This window comes from Electrophorus electricus, chromosome 4, assembly GCF_041902795.1.
Source record: "Electrophorus electricus isolate QZ-2024a chromosome 4, ASM4190279v1, whole genome shotgun sequence".
Lineage (NCBI taxonomy): Eukaryota > Metazoa > Chordata > Actinopteri > Gymnotiformes > Gymnotidae > Electrophorus > Electrophorus electricus.
In genome coordinates this window covers 28,392,501-28,413,755 of record NC_137500.1, presented here as the reverse complement: position 1 = coordinate 28,413,755, position 21,255 = coordinate 28,392,501, and the positions used below count along the sequence as shown (strand labels likewise).

The window sequence follows — 21,255 nt, the reverse complement described above, 5'->3', positions numbered from 1 at the left end:
ATGTATGTGTTTGTGTGTGTGCACATCATTAAATCAGTTGTTTCCTCACTTAGGTCACATGGCCCGATATAACGCCATCCTCAATCATGTTCCGAGTCAGCCGATCTCTATCCGCACCGTTGCTGGGCCTCCTGGCGAGCCAGGTCGGCCTGGTGCTCCCGGCCATCAGGGGGAGCAGGGTCCACCCGGCCGGCCTGGATTTCCTGGATCTAATGGCGAGAGCGGCCAACCTGGAGGCAGAGGTGCTGGATTACAGATGAGATTATGGATTACCAGGCAGGATCTGGAGAACAGATAAGATTTAAATTAATGTGGGAACTGGAATATGGCTGAAATTAATTACACTTGTATTGGATGTGAGGTACAAAGGAGACTGTGGTTTAACATGGGAATCTGGAGTATAAGATTATGAAATCATGTAGGTTTTTCTTGTACATATGAGATTAGGAATTAATGTTCACATCTTTGATTATGACTAAGATTGGGAATAATCATTTGGGATCTAGAGTACAGTTGAGATCACAGATCACTGTGAAATCTGAACTACAAATGAGATTATGTGATATTTGATGTAATGTAAGGAATAATTAATATGGACTTATATATAGGTTTCACTTTCATTGGTATGCTAAGAGATTGAATTTTTAAACTGAGCATGCTTGCGGGTTTTGTAAGGAACCCTGTGGAGTGTTTTTAGACTGGATGCACTGGAGCAGAAGCTGTCAAAACCAGGACATTTTTAGCCTTAGAAAGTAAACCAAGTGCAGTTCAGCACCCCGTTTTTCATCAGACAACTGAAATTAATATAAAAATAAGTATTTCTGAATGGAATTTCCCTTTAAGGTTCTTTGGGGGAAAACATCAGTGTCTGTCAAACTAGGAATGAGGTGTGGAGAAAGAATGTGTTATCATCACTCAGGCTACCACTGCAGAGCATGAGTGAAGGTTGTTAATGAGTGGAACTCGGTGTGTGTGTGTGTGTGTGTGATCAGGACTTCCAGGTGAGAAAGGAGAGAAAGGAAGCCCAGGAGTTGGTGTTCAGGGACCCAGAGGACCTTCTGGACCTCCAGGTAAACCAAACTACAGATGAGAAATTAAGAAAATCTGAAGTCTATGACTCAGTAACACTGCACCTAAGGATCAGTATGTGAAGAAACCACTTTTCTCAGTGTGCTTCTGGCTATTTTACTGGCCACAGATGTATGTCAGGTTGTGGATTGTGGGTTTTTGTAGTTCCCCTAGGAAATGTCAGGTTGTGGATTGCTTTCAGGTTGATGCTTAACTGAGTCCAAAAAAAGAACTTCTGGCTGCTGCCCTGCTGTGCGCAAGACAGCTTTGTTTGATGTGTGCATTACGTGTGTGTGTGTGTGTGTGTGTGTGTGTGTGTGTGTGTGTGTGTGTGTATATGTGTGTGTGTGTGTGTGTGTGTGTGTGTGTGTGTGTATATGTGTGTGTGTGTGTGTGTGTGTGTGTGTGTGTGTGTGTGTGTGTGTGTGTGTGTGTATATGTGTGTGTGTGTGTGTGTGTGTGTGTACGTGTGTATATGTGTGTGTGTGTGTGTGTGTGTGTGTGTGTGTGTGTGTGTACGTGTGTATATGTGTGTGTGTGTGTGTGTGTATATGTGTGTGTGTGTGTGTGTGTGTGTGTGTATATGTGTGTGTGTGTGTGTGTGTGTGTGTGTGTGTACGTGTGTATATGTGTGTGTGTGTGTGTGTGTGTGTGTGTACGTGTGTATATGTGTGTGTGTGTGTGTGTGTGTGTATATGTGTGTGTGTGTGTGTGTGTGTGTGTGTATATGTGTGTGTGTGTGTGTGTGTGTGTGTGTGTGTGTGTGTGTATATGTGTGTGTGTGTGTGTGTGTGTGTGTGTGTGTGTGTGTATATGTGTGTGTGTGTGTGTGTGTGTGTGTGTGTGTGTGTGTGTGTACGTGTGTATATGTGTGTGTGTGTGTGTGTGTATATGTGTGTGTGTGTGTGTGTGTGTGTGTGTGTGTGTGTACGTGTGTATATGTGTGTGTGTGTGGTGTGGTGTGCATTGTCAGGGCCACCTGGTGAGGGAAGGACTGGTGGCCCTGGCCCGTCTGGTCGCCCTGGCAACCCTGGTACACCTGGCAGACCAGGCATTCCTGGGCCAGTGGGGCCGGCTGGACCCCCAGGTTACTGTGACCCGAACTCCTGTGGATACAGCATCGGAGGTGACTCTCTCTCTCTTTCACACACAGACACACACTCATGCACTTACACACACATTTACACTTATTTCATAACAGCAGTTTAGCTTATAAGCACTGATAAACCATTCTGTCTTTAAGCATACATTGAAATCTTTCCTTAACTGCATGGACTGTGGACTATTACATTACCTCGTCACACATCACTATCATCATGCTAACACATCAAACCACACCTTTGATGTTTTGAGTCTTCCCTTCCCTGAGTAATATCTGCAACTTCTGGGAATGGAGAAGTAAGCATTCTGTTTCGAGTGAGTCCGGCCAAGCGAGTCCAGGGCCACTTCAGACACAATGCTTCAGAGCTTTTTTAATCCCGGATGAACATTCAGTGTTTTGGCAATAATGATGGCGAAGGTAAATGGGACAACAGCAAGACTATTCTCCAATAGAGCAACATGATTTCCTGTATAAGGCCAAATTCACAAAGCTGGAAAATATGAGAACGGGATTCAATTCTGGGAAAATGTGAAATTGTGTGAAATAGTAACCTCTGGTATCATGGCCCTTCGGGCTGTGTGGATTATTCTTTTCACCTCAGATCCATACAGCAGTGTCTGTGTGTGTCTGTGTGTATCTGTGTGTGTGTGTGTGTGTTTGAGTACTGCAGGTATGTATATGTAATGGCTCGATGGATGCCATCTGTACCTAAGCATTCCGAAAGCGCTTTGGCATGCGATTGTTGATGCATCTGTGGTGAATGCATTTCAACTTGATGATGCTTCTGTCAACTGTTGACATAAGAGTTCATGCCAAGCATATTATGCGATGCTCATGTGCAGGCGTGTGGGTTTGTGTTTGCGTGTTTTCCTGTAGCGTTTGATCTCTTTATCTGTTAACTGATAAAGAAGCATCAACATTGTGACATTATCAATGATTCAATCAAACCCATGCATGAAACAATCACTGTCTCACTGACTTATAGTCCTTTCTTGCTCTTTTTGTATGTGTCTGTTTCTGTCTGCCTCTCTCTTTGTCTTTCTCTCTGCCTCCCTTCTCTCTCTCTAGTTGAAGACCAGCAACAGTTTGTGAATGTGTACTGACTGCAGGCTGCGGTCACATGTTCTGTGCAGACTGTTGATGCCTGGAGACTTCTCTGAACACACAGGAACACACACACACACACACACACACACACACACACACCGTCACATATAAAGTGCTTGCTTGGACACAATCACACACATATTGTACCAACACAGACCCATTTACACAATCTCTGTCCATAATCCTGCCAAATTCTTTGGTTTGGTGTTTAAGTACTGACAGTGGACATCTGGTGTTTGCTTAGGTACTGACATGGACGTATGGTGTTTGCTTAAGTACTGACGTGGACATGTGGTGTTTGCTTAGGTACTGACAGTAGACGTATGGTGTTTGCTTAGGTACTGACATTAGACGTATGATGTTGGGGTTACTCTTTGAGCCTATTTGCCTAACATGCATACACTCACACATACACATGCATCATACAATCACACACTCAAACTCTACTTCCTGCTTGCTCCTGCTGGTGTAGTAATGATGTCAGTGACTGTGTTTGTGTGTGCTGTCCCTCTACTCTGTGCCCTGGGTGTGTTTTGTGTGTGTGTGTGTGTGTGTGTGTGTGTGTGTGTGTGTGTGCATACGCCCTTGTGTCCTTGTGAATGTCGCTTGGTGGTGGTCAGAAAGAGATTTAGACAGTGAGGTGACTGACAGCGATATTCCTGTAGTCCAACTACCACCCAGCTCGTACCAACCCTACGGCTCGGAGGAGGAGGGCGTGGACGAGGACCCATATGGCAGCTATGGGACCTACCCCTCCTACTACCAGCCCAACTACCCTGAACCCCGCCCTGTTGAGCCAGATGATCCAATCATAGTGGAGGAGACAGTGGAGCTGCGATCGCCAGGGATACAGCGGCGGACTCGCAGTGTAGCGGGGCAGAGTCAGAATCACGACGCTGTGAAGAGAGACCCCAGAATGACTGCTCATTTTTGATGCTTAAGTCCTGACACAGTAGTGTTATAACACTGTTATATCATCTACCACATTTGTTATAACACACCTTACATACTATTGCATGTGGCAAAGTAACAACCACCACACATTGGTGAAGTGATCAGTGCTAGAGTATGCGTGCACGGTCTGGTCATTCTTTTAGTTAGAATAGTAGATTTTGTAGAACAGGGTTATGGGTTTATGGATAGGTAGGATTCTGAAGATGGATTGAAAAGTGTCTGGGGGTTTACAAGTGTTTGCACGAGTGAGAAAGCAGAGAACGCAGGGCAGTGAGATGTGTTGTGTGATCATTTCTAAGTGCCTGATAAGGAGAGACTGCAGGAGAGGTTTTCTGTCTGGTTCTTTCTGCCTCCCTCTCTCTCTCTTTTTCTTTACCTGTCCTCCACTCATATTCTCTCATATGCTCTCTAATTTAACATAACTGTTGCTTAGTTATTGTATTTTGACTTTCATATTGATCGTCACCTGTACACATCTTTTTTTTTTGAGGTTTTCAGACTTGTCATCTGTTTTTTCATATGAAACTTTCTTCTTTTGCCTTTTGGTTTTCCATTTCAATTCATCTCTATCTAAAATCACCTGGAGGGCAGAAGCCTCTGTATTAAGTGCCTGTTAACAGTATTAATCGTGTGTTTGTTACGTTTAATTTAGTGGATTTTGTAGATAAGAATGTTGATAAGTATGCAGATACTCTATCCCAATAATTATAAAAAATTGTAGGTATAATTCAAATATGAAAATATGAAATATGAACATTTTTGCAGAAGTGTACAAATTTTTTTTCATTAAAGATGAAGATTTCATTTTCATCTTTCAAATTATTTATTTTATTCCTTCGGTACCATACAACATAATGGTTCTGCATTCTTTACTGCTTTACAGCTTGTTATAACCGAATACTAACATCATTCACAATTACTAACTGAATTCACAAATTATGGAAAAGTTATCATGATGATTACCTTGTTGTACATGCTAACATACATATATGTTTATACAGAACCTACAGAAAGGTGCTAAATGTAATAATATATATGATTAGACTGACTTTGTAGAATTTGTGGAGTATATTTGCTTTTTTAATTGTTTTTATCCACGTGTTAATGTGCTGCAGTGTCTGTGTTCGTTAGACTGTAGAACTGCACATATAAAGTATCATTATCAAGAATGAGATAAAACAGAGTCAAACAAATCCCTTATTTTGACTCTTGAACTTGTTTTTAAAGCAATAAATATCAAGTTCCATCACACACCACTGGTCTGGAGTTTCTATAGCAGCGGTTGTTGCTGGAGTCCATATACTACAACGTCTGACATATATAAACAACATGAAAAGGAAAGAAAGAAAAGATATTAAAAATAACATGATGAAAAAGAAAAGGAAAGAATAATGATTGAAAATAAAGTTCATAAAAATGACTGCTATTAAGAATAATACCAATATAACGTGATTAAGTTTAGCAGACTGACAAACGTGTGTAATATAATAATGTGATTAAGTTTAGCAGACTGACAAACGTGTGTAATATAATAACGTGATTAAGTTTAACAGACTGACATACGTGTGTAATATAATAACGTGATTAAGTTTAACAGACTGACATACGTGTGTAATATAATAACGTGATTAAGATTAACAGACTGACATCATAAATTTGTGTGTAATATAATAATGTGATTAAGTTTAACAGACTGAGATAAATGTGTGTGTAATATAATAACGTGATTAAGTTTAACAGACTGACATCATAAATGTGTGTGTAATATAATAACGTGATTAAGTTTAACAGAATGACATCATACATGTGTGTAATATAATAATGTGATTAAGTTTAACAGACTGACATCATAAATTTGTGTGTAATATAATAATGTGATTAAGTTTAACAGACTGACATCAGAAATGTGTGTGTAATATAATAACATTAATTTTAACAGACTGACATCATAAATGTGTGTGTAATATAATAACATGATTAAGTTTAACAGACTGACATCAGAAATGTGTGTGTAATATAATAACATCATTAATTTTAACAGACTGACATCATAAATGTGTGTGTAATATAATAATGTGATTAAGTTTATCAGACTGACATCATAAATGTCTGTAATATAATAACGTGATTAAGTTTAACAGACTGACATCATAAATGTGTGTGTAATATAATAACGTGATTAAGTTTAACAGAATGACATCATACATGTGTGTAATATAATAATGTGATTAAGTTTAACAGACTGACATCATAAATTTGTGTGTAATATAATAATGTGATTAAGTTTAACAGACTGACATCAGAAATGTGTGTGTAATATAATAACATCATTAATTTTAACAGACTGACATCATAAATGTGTGTGTAATATAATAACATGATTAAGTTTAACAGACTGACATCAGAAATGTGTGTGTAATATAATAACATCATTAATTTTAACAGACTGACATCATAAATGTGTGTGTAATATAATAATGTGATTAAGTTTATCAGACTGACATCATAAATGTCTGTAATATAATAATGTGATTAAGTTTAACAGACTGACATCATAAATGTGTGTGTAATATAATAACGTGATTAAGTTTAACAGACTGACATCATAAATGTGTGTGTAATATAATAACATGATTAAGTTTAACAGACTGACATCATAAATGTGTGTGTAATATAATAACGTGATTAAGTTTATCAGACTGACATCATAAATGTCTGTAATATAATAATGTGATTAAGTTTAACAGACTGACATCATAAATGTGTGTGTAATATAATAACGTGATTAAGTTTATCAGACTGACATCATAAATTTGTGTGTAATATAATAATGTGATTAAGTTTAACAGACTGACATCATAAATGTGTGTGTAATATAATAACGTGATTAAGTTTAACAGACTGACATCATAAATTTGTGTGTAATATAATAATGTGATTAAGTTTAACAGACTGACATCAGAAATGTGTGTAATATAATAACATCATTAATTTTAACAGACTGACATCATAAATGTGTGTGTAATATAATAATGTGATTAAGTTTATCAGACTGACATCATAAATGTCTGTAATATAATAATGTGATTAAGTTTAACAGACTGACATCATAAATGTGTGTGTAATATAATAACGTGATTAAGTTTAACAGACTGACATCATAAATGTGTGTGTAATATAATAATGTGATTAAGTTTAACACTGACATCATAAATGTGTGTGTAATATAATAACGTGATTAAGTTTAACAGACTGACATAAATGTGTTTGTAATATAATAACATGATTAAGTTTAACAGACTGACATCATAAATGTGTGTCTAATATAATAACGTAATTAAGTTTAACAGACTGACATCATAAATGTCTGTGTAATATAATGTGATTAAGTTTAACAGACTGACATCATAAATGTGTGTGTAATATAATAACGTGATTAAGTTTATCAGACTGACATCATAAATGTGTGTAATATAATAATGTGATTAAGTTTAACAGACTGACATCATAAATGTGTGTAATATAATAACATGATTAAGTTTAACAGACTGACATCATAATAAATGTGTAATATAATAATAATGTGATTAAGTTTAACATAGACTGACATCATAAACATGTTTCAGTCTTTTTTGGTGGTGTATACAGCATCCTATATGCTCACAGATTATATGAAAGTAAGTTATACAAAAGCAGTTGGTCAGACTGATACGAGCACTCACACTGTACATGAACAACGACCTCTAAGGACATTTCTGTCTATCAACAACAAGCACTCTGCATCATCTCCGTGTCCTCAGTCCATATGGCACACAGCTAGCTGTACAATGACCTTCAAGAAAGTGGCATGTGAGACTAATCAATCTGAAAAACAAGTGATCAAAATGTCAGAAATCCATCTGCTTGCCTGAGTCCTCGATGGGATCTCAGTTATGGGGAGTAAACAGGCATCGCTACACCAAACCACACATCAAACAAACTTTGTCCACACCCAACTGGTGATACAAATGAGCAGTGTGATCTGACACCAGAGGCCCAAACTCACACTATACAACCAGCTGTAGGTCTTTGGAATTCTCCAAGAGAGTTTTTATTGTCCTTGTGAGTTGGGAACCTGACAACCAAAGAATTTGATCTGGCGCCAAGGTTGTCAAAGTTACCGTTACCAGGCTTCCAGGTTGTATGAGCTCTTTACACCTCTACTTTTGTAATGTCAATGTTACTTTTCAGATGCAAGTTTCCAATTTGTCCTCTGATAAGTTCTGATTTGGAATTTCTGAAATGTCATACACTACTAAATTATTTGTTTAGTCTGTTTGCAAGGATTTCTAGTCTCCTGATGTCTTTAAGCTCTTCCACCTTCATTTTGGAGAATAATTTTTGTCTTGAGTTTCTCGTACAAGTTCACCCATTATTTTATTCATTGTGATTTAAACAAATCACTTAAGTCAACTGTTAAAAGTTAACTGTCCTTTTGAGGTCTGACATTAAATATAAAACTATTTTGTTGCTGTACTGGTTCCCACACCTGCTGGAGTGAAACTCACCCTCAACATTACCTCTTTGGCATAGAATTAGTGAATGCAGGTGTTAAGAAATTGAGGATAGTATTGCTCAAGCCTGCTATCCAGGTGTTAGCTAGATGCTAAATGATGATGATGGTGTTGTTGTTTTGGCTGACGGCTTGTTCGGTTGTCTCTCTCACTGCTTGTTATGAAGACCTTGCCTCTCACTCTCAGCTAGTAATGGTTTGGGCATATGGCAGAGCAGCAATGGCCAAGGTGTGGTGTTAGCAGATAACAGCATGCAAACAGGACAGCAGACCTTACGGCCTGTGAGCTGTGCATCTGGGTGGCAAACTGTCTAGTTTATAGCAAAGTAACTGAAGCCAAGGTGTGGTGTAGCACCTAACGATCTGGCATGCCAACAGAGCAGTTTGAACTGTGACTCCTGTTTTAGCTTCATCTTGGCATAGCAAAGTGAGATTGCACAACTGTTAATTTAAGAACAGGATTATTTGGAGGACTATTAATCTGGGCTGTCAGTATGGATTCTTAGTGGTTTACCTATTTACAGGGTTGGTCTCCAGTAGACCTGTGCTGAAATATTGCCCAGGTAGAGAATGTGATACTTAATGAAAAGTATAGTTTTGCTAAATCTCTCTCTCTCTCTCTCTCTCTCTCTCTCTCTCTCTCTCTCTCTCTCTCTCTCTCTCTCTCTCTCTCTCTCTCTCTCTCTCTCTCTCTCTCTCTCTCTCTCTCTCTCTCTCCCCCCCCCCCCCCCCCCCCACTCATTAGTGAGAGGCATTCTCTCTGTTCTAAGCATGCTGGGTCATGATCATACCAGGGTTGGTAAAGTATTCAGATCAAATAAAGGTGTCGAGAGGAGGGCAACAGTGATGGCTCGAAACCCCACTGAGAGGCAGATGTCCTCTCTCCTCTCACAAGCCTGTTATTTACCCCATACACGCTCATATGCATTTCCCTAAGGATGCTGGTTTATGATTTTATGCAGGATGTCATGTCCTGGTGCTCTGACTGAAACTGAGCTCTGTTGAAACTGGCCAGAGTGCGCCCCCTACAGGCGATGACTACACCTTACACTCGCTCTGTCCCTGCTGTTCTGTAGTCATGGGAGAGTTTGCTGCTCGTGAGAAACAAAGTGAGATGAGTCAGCATATAGCGATGAGGTGTGAATAACCTGACACTGGACACCACAAAGACAAAAGAAATCATACTCGATTTCAGAATGAGATGTGATGGAGACCTAGCTCCACTCTATACTACACCAAGTGTCAAGAAAGTGTGGCAGAGATTCCATTTTTCAGCGTTCATAACTGCCTCTCAGTGTTGCTTTCAGTATTCAGTACTGCATCTCAGTGTGGCACACAGTGTTCAGTACTGCCTCTCAGTGTGGCATTCAGTATTCAGTACTGCATCCCAGTGTAGCATTCAGCATTCAGTACTGCATCGCAGTGTGGCATTCAGCATTCAGTATCGCCTCTCAGTGTGGCATTCAGCGTTCAGTACTGCATCCCAGTGTGGTATTCTGCATTCAGCACTGTATCTCAGTGTAGCATTCAGTGTTCAGTTCTGTATCATAGTGTAGCATTAAGGCTGCTCAGCTGTGAATAAGAAGGCTTTGCAGAGAGTGGTGAAAATGGCAGAATAAATAGATGACCTCCTAAAGGACATCACCACCTCTGCTATCATAGAAGGGCTGCCAGCATGATTAAGGACCCAACTCGTCCCGGTCACCACCTCTTCAAACTGTTGCCCTCTGGCAGACACTGTAGTCTGACCAAAATACATACCTCTAGATTAAGAAATAATTTATTTCCAAGGGCCATCTCCATACTAAAAACAATAAATACTGAATACTCAACTATCATTTCTTATTGATTAAGCTGCTAACATCTATACATTACTCACTTAACTGGTAATACTTGTACTTTTCTCAATCATATGTAACTAGTGTAACATTGTGTTTTATTAATCAAGGTTCTGTGTTTTACTGTATGTCCTGTGCCTTATTTGTATGTTTTAATAGGCCTGTTTATATTGCATATTTCGGTTAAGAGGCATTTGTAAAAATGTTTGTATGCAGAAGCTTACAATGACAATAAATATAATAATGTTAATAAAGATAATTTTATAATTTTGTACTTACCCCAGGCCTTCAGCAAGATATTGGCACTACCCACCAGTCATACTATGACCTCTGAACCCTAGCACACATACACTGGGCTTAAGGCCAAACAAACTGATCTATAATACTACGAATTGATCGCACATGTGCACATACACACACACATTCTTCTAATAATGACTTAAAGGTGTATTTCACATAATTCATTTGGTTTCAGTCTGTGCTTAAGGCCAAACAAACTGGCCTATAATACTACAAACTGATCAATCACTCACATACATATACACACAGACACGCACACACACACACACACACACACACACACACACACACACATACACTTGTAATAATTATTCATGGCATATGTCCATTTACTTGTATATTACTATATTGCTGTAGATAAATAACCCCAAGGTTAATCTCAGTAAACAGGAATGAAACTGTTTATTTCTTTTAATTAGGTGGAATGAACGAAGAAGTGAAGAAATTAAACACTGTTGCTGTGATTATAGAGACTTTCGAGCTAAACATTTGTTTTACATTTTCAAACTGATCAGTATGTGCGTGCATATTTGTAAATAAATATGTAACAGCTTTATCTGAACTTCAGAGACAATAAATTACACTTCATACTCAAATATCTAACAGCATCTGAAGTGCCTCCTAATAGCGAAAATGTTCCAGTGCCAATACTGCCATCTTCTGGTGAAAGTGTGTAATTACAGAATTAATAAACTGACATGGGCGCGTTAACCTTCATTTAGATTTCTGTCATGTCAAAATATGACTTCACATCATTCAAAGGGTATCAGTGTGTTGTATCAGTTTTTGAGAGAGGACTCTGTATGACAGGAAAAGGTTCCATACAAGCCGGAGTTTCTCGGGAGTGAAGGAGAGCGGACAGAACGAGAACACGTCTACGCACGGCCCTGAACGTGATAAGCGGGAGGTGAAATTGTTACAGAACGGCTAACCTGATCCATATCAGCCAATGAAGCAAAGAATGTTATATTTTTAGCACTCAAATAGATTTACGTTAACTGTCCGCAGTTAGATCATCCATTTAATCTTTTTAAACAGCATATTATATTTCTTTAGGTCAGAAATATTTTAATTAATGAAATATTTAACTCATGTATCATGTTATCATGTTATTATTATTATATCTCGCCTTGGAAAACGGAGACTCACTGGCTCAAATTGAAAGTGAGCAAGCAAAGGGTGGAAGACTGTCCTGTTTTCATTATCTAAATCTCTTACTGTTATCTGAATATCTCATTCACACCAGCCAAGCATCAGATTCAGCATGCACATCGGAGTGAGAGAGGACGACACATTAACCCAGCAGCAAAATAACTTTGTGGCGTTTAGACCGTTCTCACAATAGGCAGAAAATAGTATTATTTCTGTGTAGCGCTCACAAACAGTCCAACCCCATTCCGCTCCTCAAAGCCGTCATGGGTGCACTGGTATTTGGGATCCCATCCGGCCAAACACTTGAGCGAGGAGCCGAAATTTAAAAGACACATCGCGGGACCGAAAGCGCAGAGAATTTATCAGCGACATATTTCTGGCAAATCTGCATGTAAATGGGAGTGCACATTGCGGCAGCCCTATGAATAAATTCATGTAACCAACATCTGCCAGTCACACACCCCTCTACGCAGCCAATTAAAAAGAACTCCCAACTCCCACTCTCTCCACAGGACTCCATTCAGTCTTTCTCCCTCATCTTCCCATAAATACGAGGTCGCCCAGAACCATGGCAAATTCTTCATTTCAACTAGAAACACCGCAAACAACAAACCAGAGAAGGCGTCCATTTATGCAAAGTTTCAATATGAAACAAATCCTGCTTAAATCCTATTTAAACAAACAATAGCATACAAGTAGACCTACGAGTAACATACATAACATATAAGAGTACGACAAATGATTCGGAATTATTTTCAACAGCTTGTCTGTCAGCTAGTATTGTAATGAAAATGCCATTATGCTGTATCATGAATAGACAGAAGGTGCCGCTGTTTGCTGACAAATCCCTACGCCACATTTGAGAGACGTTTTCAGGATGGTAATTTGATTACTATATATATATATATATATATATATATATATATATATATATATATATATATATATATATATATATATATATATAGAACTGTATACATACACTTACACAGTGTAGATATTTACACTGAAGTGTGATGAAAGATTTTGACCAACAGAAATTAGTATTTTATTAGTAAAATAATATATCCCAGTCAAATGCTAGCCAAAATAAACATATTAATTTTTTCGTATGTGCGTATGAAAAATATTGTATTTAACATTTTGTACGTTTGAGACTGGGGCACTAGCACAATAAGCATAAGGCACAATAAGCAAACAAACAAAACATTGAATAAAATCATTCACCACCGAGAAATCAAACAACGTATGTGTAAAAAAGTATGTGTACAAGAATCCTACGCTTGCTGTACTAGAATTCGTAACCACACAGTATATTCAGCTTGTGGTTCTGTATTGTGCTTTGTCAGTGTAAAGTTCAATTCTTATGAGATCTTTTGCCTTTTTTGACGAACCAAGCGGTGCTAAATGCATTGAATATCGCCTTCCTTATGCATTGAATGAAAATATTTTGGTGTCGTATGAAAATATATGCTGACGTACAAGATCATGTGGGTTTTGTCGTAGATCTCCCATCCACGGCGACTTTTTCTACGGTTGTCTTTAGGATACGGCAGAATCTTTAGGATTACCAATTGTTTATGAGCGCTGGTGGTCCTTTAAAATCGAATTCAGATAGCTTTTATATCTCACTTTCCGGAAAAGCAGTAGAGTCGTTTTAGGCAGGTAAGAATCTGATTAATTTATTTACCGCACAGCAATCATCAGCTTTATTGGTTAAGGGATTGCAGAGTTGAAGTTATGCGCTCTGGATCGCAGGCTTAGTCCAGCCGCCTGGTTTCACTTTTACGCGTAGACGCGTCGCGACGCGCCTTCTCTCATCACCGCCCTGCGCTGCCGAGGACTTCAAACAGCACTTTTGATTTTGCAATATTGTTATCACCATGTTATTTTACTTACGACGTTGTTAGATAACTGATGTGTATGAGTACGTGTCTCATCACATCCCTAAAGCAATAGTTAGCTATAGTTAGCACAGCTGTCCAAACTTTGATCATCGGAGTTTTTGCTGCCACCGGCATCTAGGTGCAGGGGCATTTGCTAGCTAGCTGGCTAACTTAGCCAAAGCTAGCAGGCTAGATAACGAGAGTCAGTTGTCCATGTCTGTAGCTGGTTAGCTTGCTAGTAATATATTTTAACCTCCGTTAGCCTGTGTTTTAGATTTATCTGTCAGGACCTTGTGGTGTCGCGTCCCGTCGACTTGGTTGTTTACGTTGCGCTCGGTAGTTCATTTCCAAAATACTTTGGCTTGTTATGTCGTATTGTTTGGGACAGGGCCTTAAAACTGGTGTATGTCATTCTTAGCCAACTAGCTGATTTCTATCTAGATAGCCGTATCATCACAGACATGAAGGGTTTCTTGAAGTGTGTTCTTAAACTTGACGGGGAAAAGTATTTCCATGCTACTGTATACGAACGCTGTTTATCACATCTTTAAGTAGCTAGCTAGCAGTTCTGTTCGTTTCATATCAATCACAAGATTTTGTAAGTTCATTTCACTTAGAAAATAAATAAACGAACATAATGGTTGTTTCATCGTTAATACCACCCCTCGCTCTTACTTTTTCTCTTTTTTCTCTTCCGACGTGAACGGAAGCTACCAGACACATTTCTTGTCAGTTATCTTGAGGGACTATCTGCGATTTTTACACTTAAATTGAACCATCCAGTTTTACAAAACACTACAGCTGATGCTCTGACTGGTTCAGGACCTCGAAAACTGAACAAAGCAAGACCTCACACCTGTCCATACTGAATTTATTTGTATGGAAGTTAAAGGAGACTGGGTCATTAGAATCATTTTGAAGTTCTTGATTTTAAGCAAATTTCGATCAGTTAATAAACTGAATTGTTGGAGTGTTCATACGCTGCGGTTCACAAGCTCACATTTACCACTAATCAGCCTTCAGCAGCAGAGTGTACATTTGCTTTCTAAGTAGGAAACGGATTGATTTGTTTTGATTTCAGTGTCTTTCTTTTTTACTTTTGCTAATTTACACACACACACACACACACACACACACACACACACACACACACACTGTAAACTGTGTGGAAATGACCTAAAAATGTTTGATAATAACATTGCTGGAAATGTATTACAATTTTAACTTAGTCTGTAGTATGAAGCAATGAAAGCTTGACATATTCTAGATCAAAGATGGCATGTGTAAGATGATTGTAAGATGGTAACTGAGATGACTCAAATATGTTCTATGTCTTTGGCCTTCAGGTCCACTGTGCAGTATGTGTGAGGACTGTAAGCAAGTCCACAAGCATTATTTCATTTCAAGTCCAATGAGTACAGAGCCAAACCAGCACACTTCTGTCCATGTGATGGTGCTTACAGACTACACTCTCTGCACTGTAGAACATCTGTCCTGCCATTTTAACACTGGAAGAGCCAAATCAAGACTACATTATAGCTTGACTATGGACGGATATCCAAGTCACAGAGTAGGACAAACAGTCTAGACTGAAACTAGGTTTCACGTGTGATCAGAAAGACGCTGTGAACCTTGTAGTTTTTAGACTAGTGGGATCTTGCTGAAGTGCTTCTGTCTTTCCTGTCTTTAGGAAATTTAACATAACAAAACACCTGAACCTGCCAGCCTGTGAAAGAATTTTTCATGAGTCTGTGTGAACTGAGGATTCTATGCAGTAGAGAATTGTGCCTTTGCTCTTTACTGTTCAGACTACAATATCAGGGCTGTTTCGTATTGATTTTGCTTGAGAAGCCCTGAGTAAGGGGGGGGGGGGGGGTTCTGTTCCAGTATGAAGAAATGCATTCATCTGTATCTCGTTTGAATTGCCAGCTTGCATAATTCCGTTGTTTACATACTCCAGAACTTTTCAGGATGATTGTGCAAGTGAGGCCAAGCTGCCAAACAGTGCAAGTCATGTGGAGCACATAAACTTCAGTTCTCCAAGGCTCACAGCCGTTACTGAGCATGCCCACAGACCACACTGGTCATGATTCCGAGCTCGTAGTTGTGAGCCTTTGACCAGTGCTTGGTTCTGGGGGTCCTGACACATTAAGTGAACAGGCACTGAAGGAAACCATACAAGAGTCTTAAAAGTCTTGAGATTTTTTTTTTCCAAAAAATATTAAGTGTAAGAGGTATGTACAGCAAATCTCAATATTGACCCAGAACAGCTGAAAGTTAGACCACAAAAAAACAAAAAGGCCTTGAATAGGATAAGAACATAATCCATGTTGACAGACTTAAAATCATAGAAAATAACATGAAAAGAGATTATTCCCAGTAAATTGTTAATATTCTCATAATATTTCATTTGGTCCTATTGAAGTAACAGACAAGTCCTATTCATAATGCAAGGCTGGAATGTTAACATGGCATGTTCTGTGCTGTAGCTGAATATAAAGTGTAAATATGGAAGTATGGAAACACTCTTAACAAACAGGCTTTCATATCTTCTCCCTTCTTCTGTCTGAGCCTCTGCTAAGGCTTGGACCTTAGACTGCTTTGATTGACTTACATGGCACTGATATTAGTTATACAAATAATTAATGAATTATAAGTTTGTTTGTTTGTTTGTTCCTGCTGCACTCACTATCTCACTCATCTATCTTTCAATCTTTCTTTCTCTGTCTGTCTCTCTCTCTCTATGTCTGTCTGTCTCACTCTCTCTAGCTCTCTCTCTCTCTCCATGTCTCTGTCTCTCTCTCTGTCTGTCTGTCTCTCTCTCTAGCTCTCTGTCTCTGTCTGCCTGTTTCTCTCTCTCTAGCTCACTCTCTCTGTCTGTCTGTCTCTCTAGCTTTCTCTTTAGCTCTCTCTCTGTCTGTCTCTCTCTCTCCATGTCTGTCTGTCTCTCTCTCTCTCTCTCTCCATGTCTGTCTCTCTCTCTCTCTCTAGCTCTCTCTCTCCATGTCTGTCTGTCTCTCTGTCTCTAGCTCTCTCTCTCTCTATGTCTGTCTCTCTCTCTCTCTCTAGCTCTCTCTCTCCATGTCTGTCTCTCTCTCTCTCTCTCTCTCTCTCTCTGTCTGTCTGTCTCTCTAGCTTTCTCTTTAGCTCTCTCTCCATGTCTGTCTCTCTCTCTCTCTATGTCTCTCTCTCTCTCTAGCTCTCTCTCTCCATGTCTCTCTCTCTCTCTCTCTCTCTAGCTCTCTCTCTCTCCATGTCTGTCTCTCTCTCTCTCTCCATGTCTGTCTGTCTCTCTCTCTCTCTCTATGTCTGTCTCTCTCTCTCTCTCTAGCTCTCTCTCTCCATGTCTGTCTCTCTCTCTCTCTCTCTCTCTCTATGTCTGTCTCTCTCTCTCTCTCTAGCTCTCTCTCTCTCTATGTCTCTCTCTCTCTCTCTAGCTCTCTCTCTCCATGTCTGTCTCTCTCTCTCTCTCTCTCTCTCTCTCTCTCTCTCTCTCTCTCTCTCTCTCTCTCTCTCTCTCTCTCTCTCTCTCTCTCTCCATGTCTGTCTGTCTCTCTCTTCCCTTTCCTTCCTTCCTCCACCGGGTGTTAGATATTTGCTGTACTGTGTGTTGCCAGAGTCGTAGTTCAGAGCTGTAGCCTGCCAACTGGGGAGAACCAAGCGCCAGAACACCTCCTCCAAAAATCTCTCACTCCCTTCAGGAAGAGTAGAGGCAATACGCCCCACCCTGCTCACTGGGGTTCCATATCTCATGGGCTTACTTCAACTTTGCTGATAAGTGAACCTTCAGCTAAGCTTTGATCGGTTTGGGGGTGAGGTGGAGCCTTTATTTGAGCAGACTGTTAATTCTGTAGCCGCTCTGAAGCAGTGTGTGCAAACAATGGCTACATAGGTTAATCTGCTTATTCTCCAGATGAATAAATGACAGTGTAGCGAAGGTATTCGTTACATGATTGCAGCAGTCCAAAATTCCCGTCTGAGAACTGATCCTGGATCAGAATCATCCTCTACTTACAGCCTGGGCCACACATGATGTGCTTTGGAATTTGACCTTGGACAGGAATGAAGGCTAATCTGGTCACAGGACCTGGTTCTAGGAATCCCAGGGTTGGCTCACTTGATTACTCAGTAGTTATGCACATAATAATATCTTGGTTTGATTCAGATATATCTAAGGACCCTAGAATCCTTAAGGCCTGCAGCCGTCAGGTGAGTTCTGTAGTTGCTGCTACACCTGCAGAAGATAACAGCGCTTGTCCCAGTGTTATTGGCTACAGACCATGAGGCCTGTTTGGATAAAAGGCCACTTTCACAGTTTACAGCAGACGAACCATATAGTGGTGTCAGAATGTGGGCCGTTGGGGCCCAGAGAAAAAACTCTCCTTCTCTCACTCTCACTTGTGCTGGAACGGTACACGTGGTGCCATGTGGCATGCACAGTGTGCATAGCAGAATGTAGCTGCATGTGCATGTACCCCCTAAAAAGCAAAACAAGCTGCCAAAATTGTTGGAAAACTTGCTTGAAAGCTCGACTTTACCGTCATTACCTTAGTGTGTTTAAACAGCAAAGACCACCTCAGAGAGACAGTTACGGGGTTTTGGTGCTTCCCTACCTGTTTGTAGATGACGTCTTCATGTTTATGAATGATGTCATATCTAAAGAGGCATATTCCGCAATCCCCATGAGTTTGTTCAGCAGCGGTTTTGCTCAGTAGGCTAATGGGATATAAAACATTGAGATAGCGCATGTGAGAGATCGTATCCGTGAGAAACCAGATCTCTGAGGGACCATATATGTCAGAGACCTTATCTGTGAGGGACCGTATCTGCTCTGAGTGTTCAGGCAGTGTCGTACCACTGGATATTTACATTTACATTTGGCTGATGCTCCGATCCAGAGCAATTTATCAGTGTGACAGTATATGTGCTGCCATTGAGTTTAACCCATCACCTTAGTGCTGCTAGCACCTTTCTTTACCTCTACCAGGAGATGAGGACTCTACTCACTTGGTTACCCACCCCAGGGCTCCCAAGCATACGCTGATAATCAGTTATTCCGTGGCTATTCCACTATCTTAAATCTTCTAGATTTCTGCTCAGCTCTGCTTTACGGTCCCTTTCTGACTATAGATAATTTCAGACCATCTGTCCATGTGGGTGGGTACTTTCTGAATGATGGACTCGGGTGTTCCCATCCTTTTTTGGTAACTGCAACAGGTGAAAAGTGGGCGGGGCACAATAGATTCTGTGGTGCACATGAGCAAAAATGACAGCATTTCAGTTTGAGGCTGGTCAGCCTGAATCTACCTTGGCAGGCTTTACCTTCATAGTATTACTTCTGAATGAAGCAATCCCAGTGTCATTTGCAGACTGGCACTGTATACTGACCTGAGTTCAGCCATGCGGAGCAGCGTATCAAAGCTGGTTTGCCGTTGAGATATAGCCGAGTAGCAAAATGAAGTGCTTCCTGATCTGGGTTCAGCAAAGCGCCGCATCATTGCTGGAGTTTGTCATTCAGACAACCTTGCCAAATCTGAGCAGCCCACCACCATTCTACACGTTTCCCAGGTAACAGCCTTCTTGGGGTTTTTTTTTTGGCAAACACAAAAGCGTAATAGTCTCAGGGTCTGTCTCAGAGAGCACACACACACACACACACACACACACATACACACACCCTCCTCACCGCTGACATTTTTCTCTTGTCTCAGATTCCAGAGAGCTGCTGGACCGGTGACAGAGAGGTAGTCTGAGGGAGGAAAGGAGAGAGAAAGGGGGGAAAAAGGAGAGAGAGAGGGAAGGAGAGAACACCTCGGTGGGTCAGTGAGAGAGACTGACATCAGCGGACAGAGGGAAAGGAAAGAGGAAAGAACGAAGAGAGAGAACCAGAGAAGTAGGATCACTACAGGAGGTCTTCCCTGGGGAAGCCCCTCCCACGCAAGGAAGTTCTGTAAGTATGTAATGTCATTTTTTTGTGTTGTGGTTTATTTTCATTGGATGATGATGATGTTAGGGGTGGGACCTGCAGGGAAATTGGGACCATAGTACAAGCGGTCAAGCGTGGGTATGTTTCTTATAGAAATACCAGCTGCAAAACACATGACCTAGTCAAAGCACACACACAAAAACACTCACACAACACCAGAAGGGATCAGATACAGTACACTGTGTGTGTGTGTGTGTGTGTGTGTGTGTGTGTGTGTGTGTGTGTGTGTGTGTGTGTGTGTGTGTGTGTGTGTGTGTGTGTGTGTGTGTAAGTAAATTAATGCATTATCAAGATTTTAGGCTAGGCTGTTCAAATGCTAGACTGCACAGAACCAGCCCACAAATAGACTGAGTGTTCATCACACCAGCTTTAATTTGGATTCCCCAGTATGAGATCGCCACTCTCATTAGGAGTTTTCTGTTGTACACACTTCAGCACCTAGTCTCAGTGTGTGTGCAATAGGCAGTAGTACACTATAGCTGGTATGTAAGAGGAGAAAAGTGTGTGTGTGTGTGTGTGTGTGTGTGTGTGTGTGTGTGTGTGTGTGAGAGAGAGAGAGAGAGAGAGAGAGAGGATGCAAGGAAGAGGAAAATAATTGCATTGTATGACTATCGCAGAACATTCTCTCACCAGATGAGTCCAGCTAAATCAGTCTGTGCAGGAACAAACACACACACACACACACATACACAGGTTTGTCCAAAAAATCAGAAAAGAAGTGGATTCGTAAAATCATATGGAAAGTCACAAAATGGCCTGTTTGAACTGCCTTGGACAGGTCTGGCCCAGGTTTGGCCCAGGTTTGGGGATATGTTTATTAATGTGTGATGGGTGTTTTGGAGCCATCTGGTACGTACTGCTTTTGTGTTTATGCCCTTCCAGCTGTTTTCCATAATCTCACTATCGTCAGCGCTGCTTTCTAAAATTCGCCTTCAAACACGCACACCGAACACACACACACACACACACACACAAACACACACTGAGCACAGGCCTACAGACGAGCAGAGTCTTCTTGCACTGTGTCTTGGTGGTGTGGGCAGGCCAGTGTGTACAGTGTCATGCTGTTAAACTGATAACTCATCTGAGGGCGTCCACCTCTCCATCTCCATGAACATGGAAGTCAGAAAGGGCCACACGTGTGTTGCTGGGGCCCATCACTCTGTGCATGAACGGAGCGCATGCCAACTGTACTAGCCAGCTTATACCACACAGAGTCTAATGCTTCTCAGCACTGGGATAAATGTCTCAGCCATAACGACTCATAGCCAGTGGAGGTAAGATGTATCCCATTTGGAAGTAGTGTTCTT

General features: G+C 40.5%; 2 protein-coding genes and 1 long non-coding RNA gene across 10 annotated transcripts in view; 2 read left to right on the top strand and 1 right to left on the bottom strand.

Annotated features, from left to right (window-relative positions):
* col14a1b (collagen, type XIV, alpha 1b) overlaps positions 1-5,482 on the top strand; it is a 61,317-nt gene extending 55,835 nt beyond the window's left edge. For 4 of the 7 annotated variants that reach the window (XM_081713080.1, XM_035536378.2, XM_081713081.1 and 1 more), the window contains 4 exons: positions 54-242; positions 993-1,070; positions 2,042-2,194; positions 3,898-5,482. In XM_081713080.1, the coding sequence (XP_081569206.1) occupies positions 54-242; positions 993-1,070; positions 2,042-2,194; positions 3,898-4,211 (734 nt within the window). In that variant the 3' untranslated portion in view covers positions 4,212-5,482. Of the gene's footprint in view, positions 1-53; positions 243-992; positions 1,071-2,041; positions 2,195-3,238 lie in introns of all 7 variants that reach the window. The other 3 variants (XM_035536388.2, XM_035536386.2, XM_081713082.1) reach the window with 2 other exon arrangements.
* On the bottom strand, positions 151-19,768 carry LOC118242967 (uncharacterized). Its single transcript, XR_014123350.1, has 4 exons — positions 19,646-19,768; positions 18,573-19,535; positions 2,048-2,174; positions 151-283 (listed from the first exon to the last, which is right to left on the bottom strand). It is a non-coding gene; the product is annotated as an uncharacterized LOC118242967 (long non-coding RNA).
* A 2-nt stretch (positions 19,769-19,770) lies between these two features.
* The window catches only part of LOC113585708 (zinc fingers and homeoboxes protein 2-like), a 17,226-nt gene continuing 15,741 nt past the window's right edge, over positions 19,771-21,255 (top strand). The window contains exon 1 of one of the 2 annotated variants that reach the window (XM_027023372.3): positions 19,771-19,909. The gene's annotated coding sequence lies outside the window, so the exon portion shown is untranslated. Of the gene's footprint in view, positions 19,914-21,255 lie in introns of both variants that reach the window. The other variant, XM_081713083.1, reaches the window with a different exon arrangement.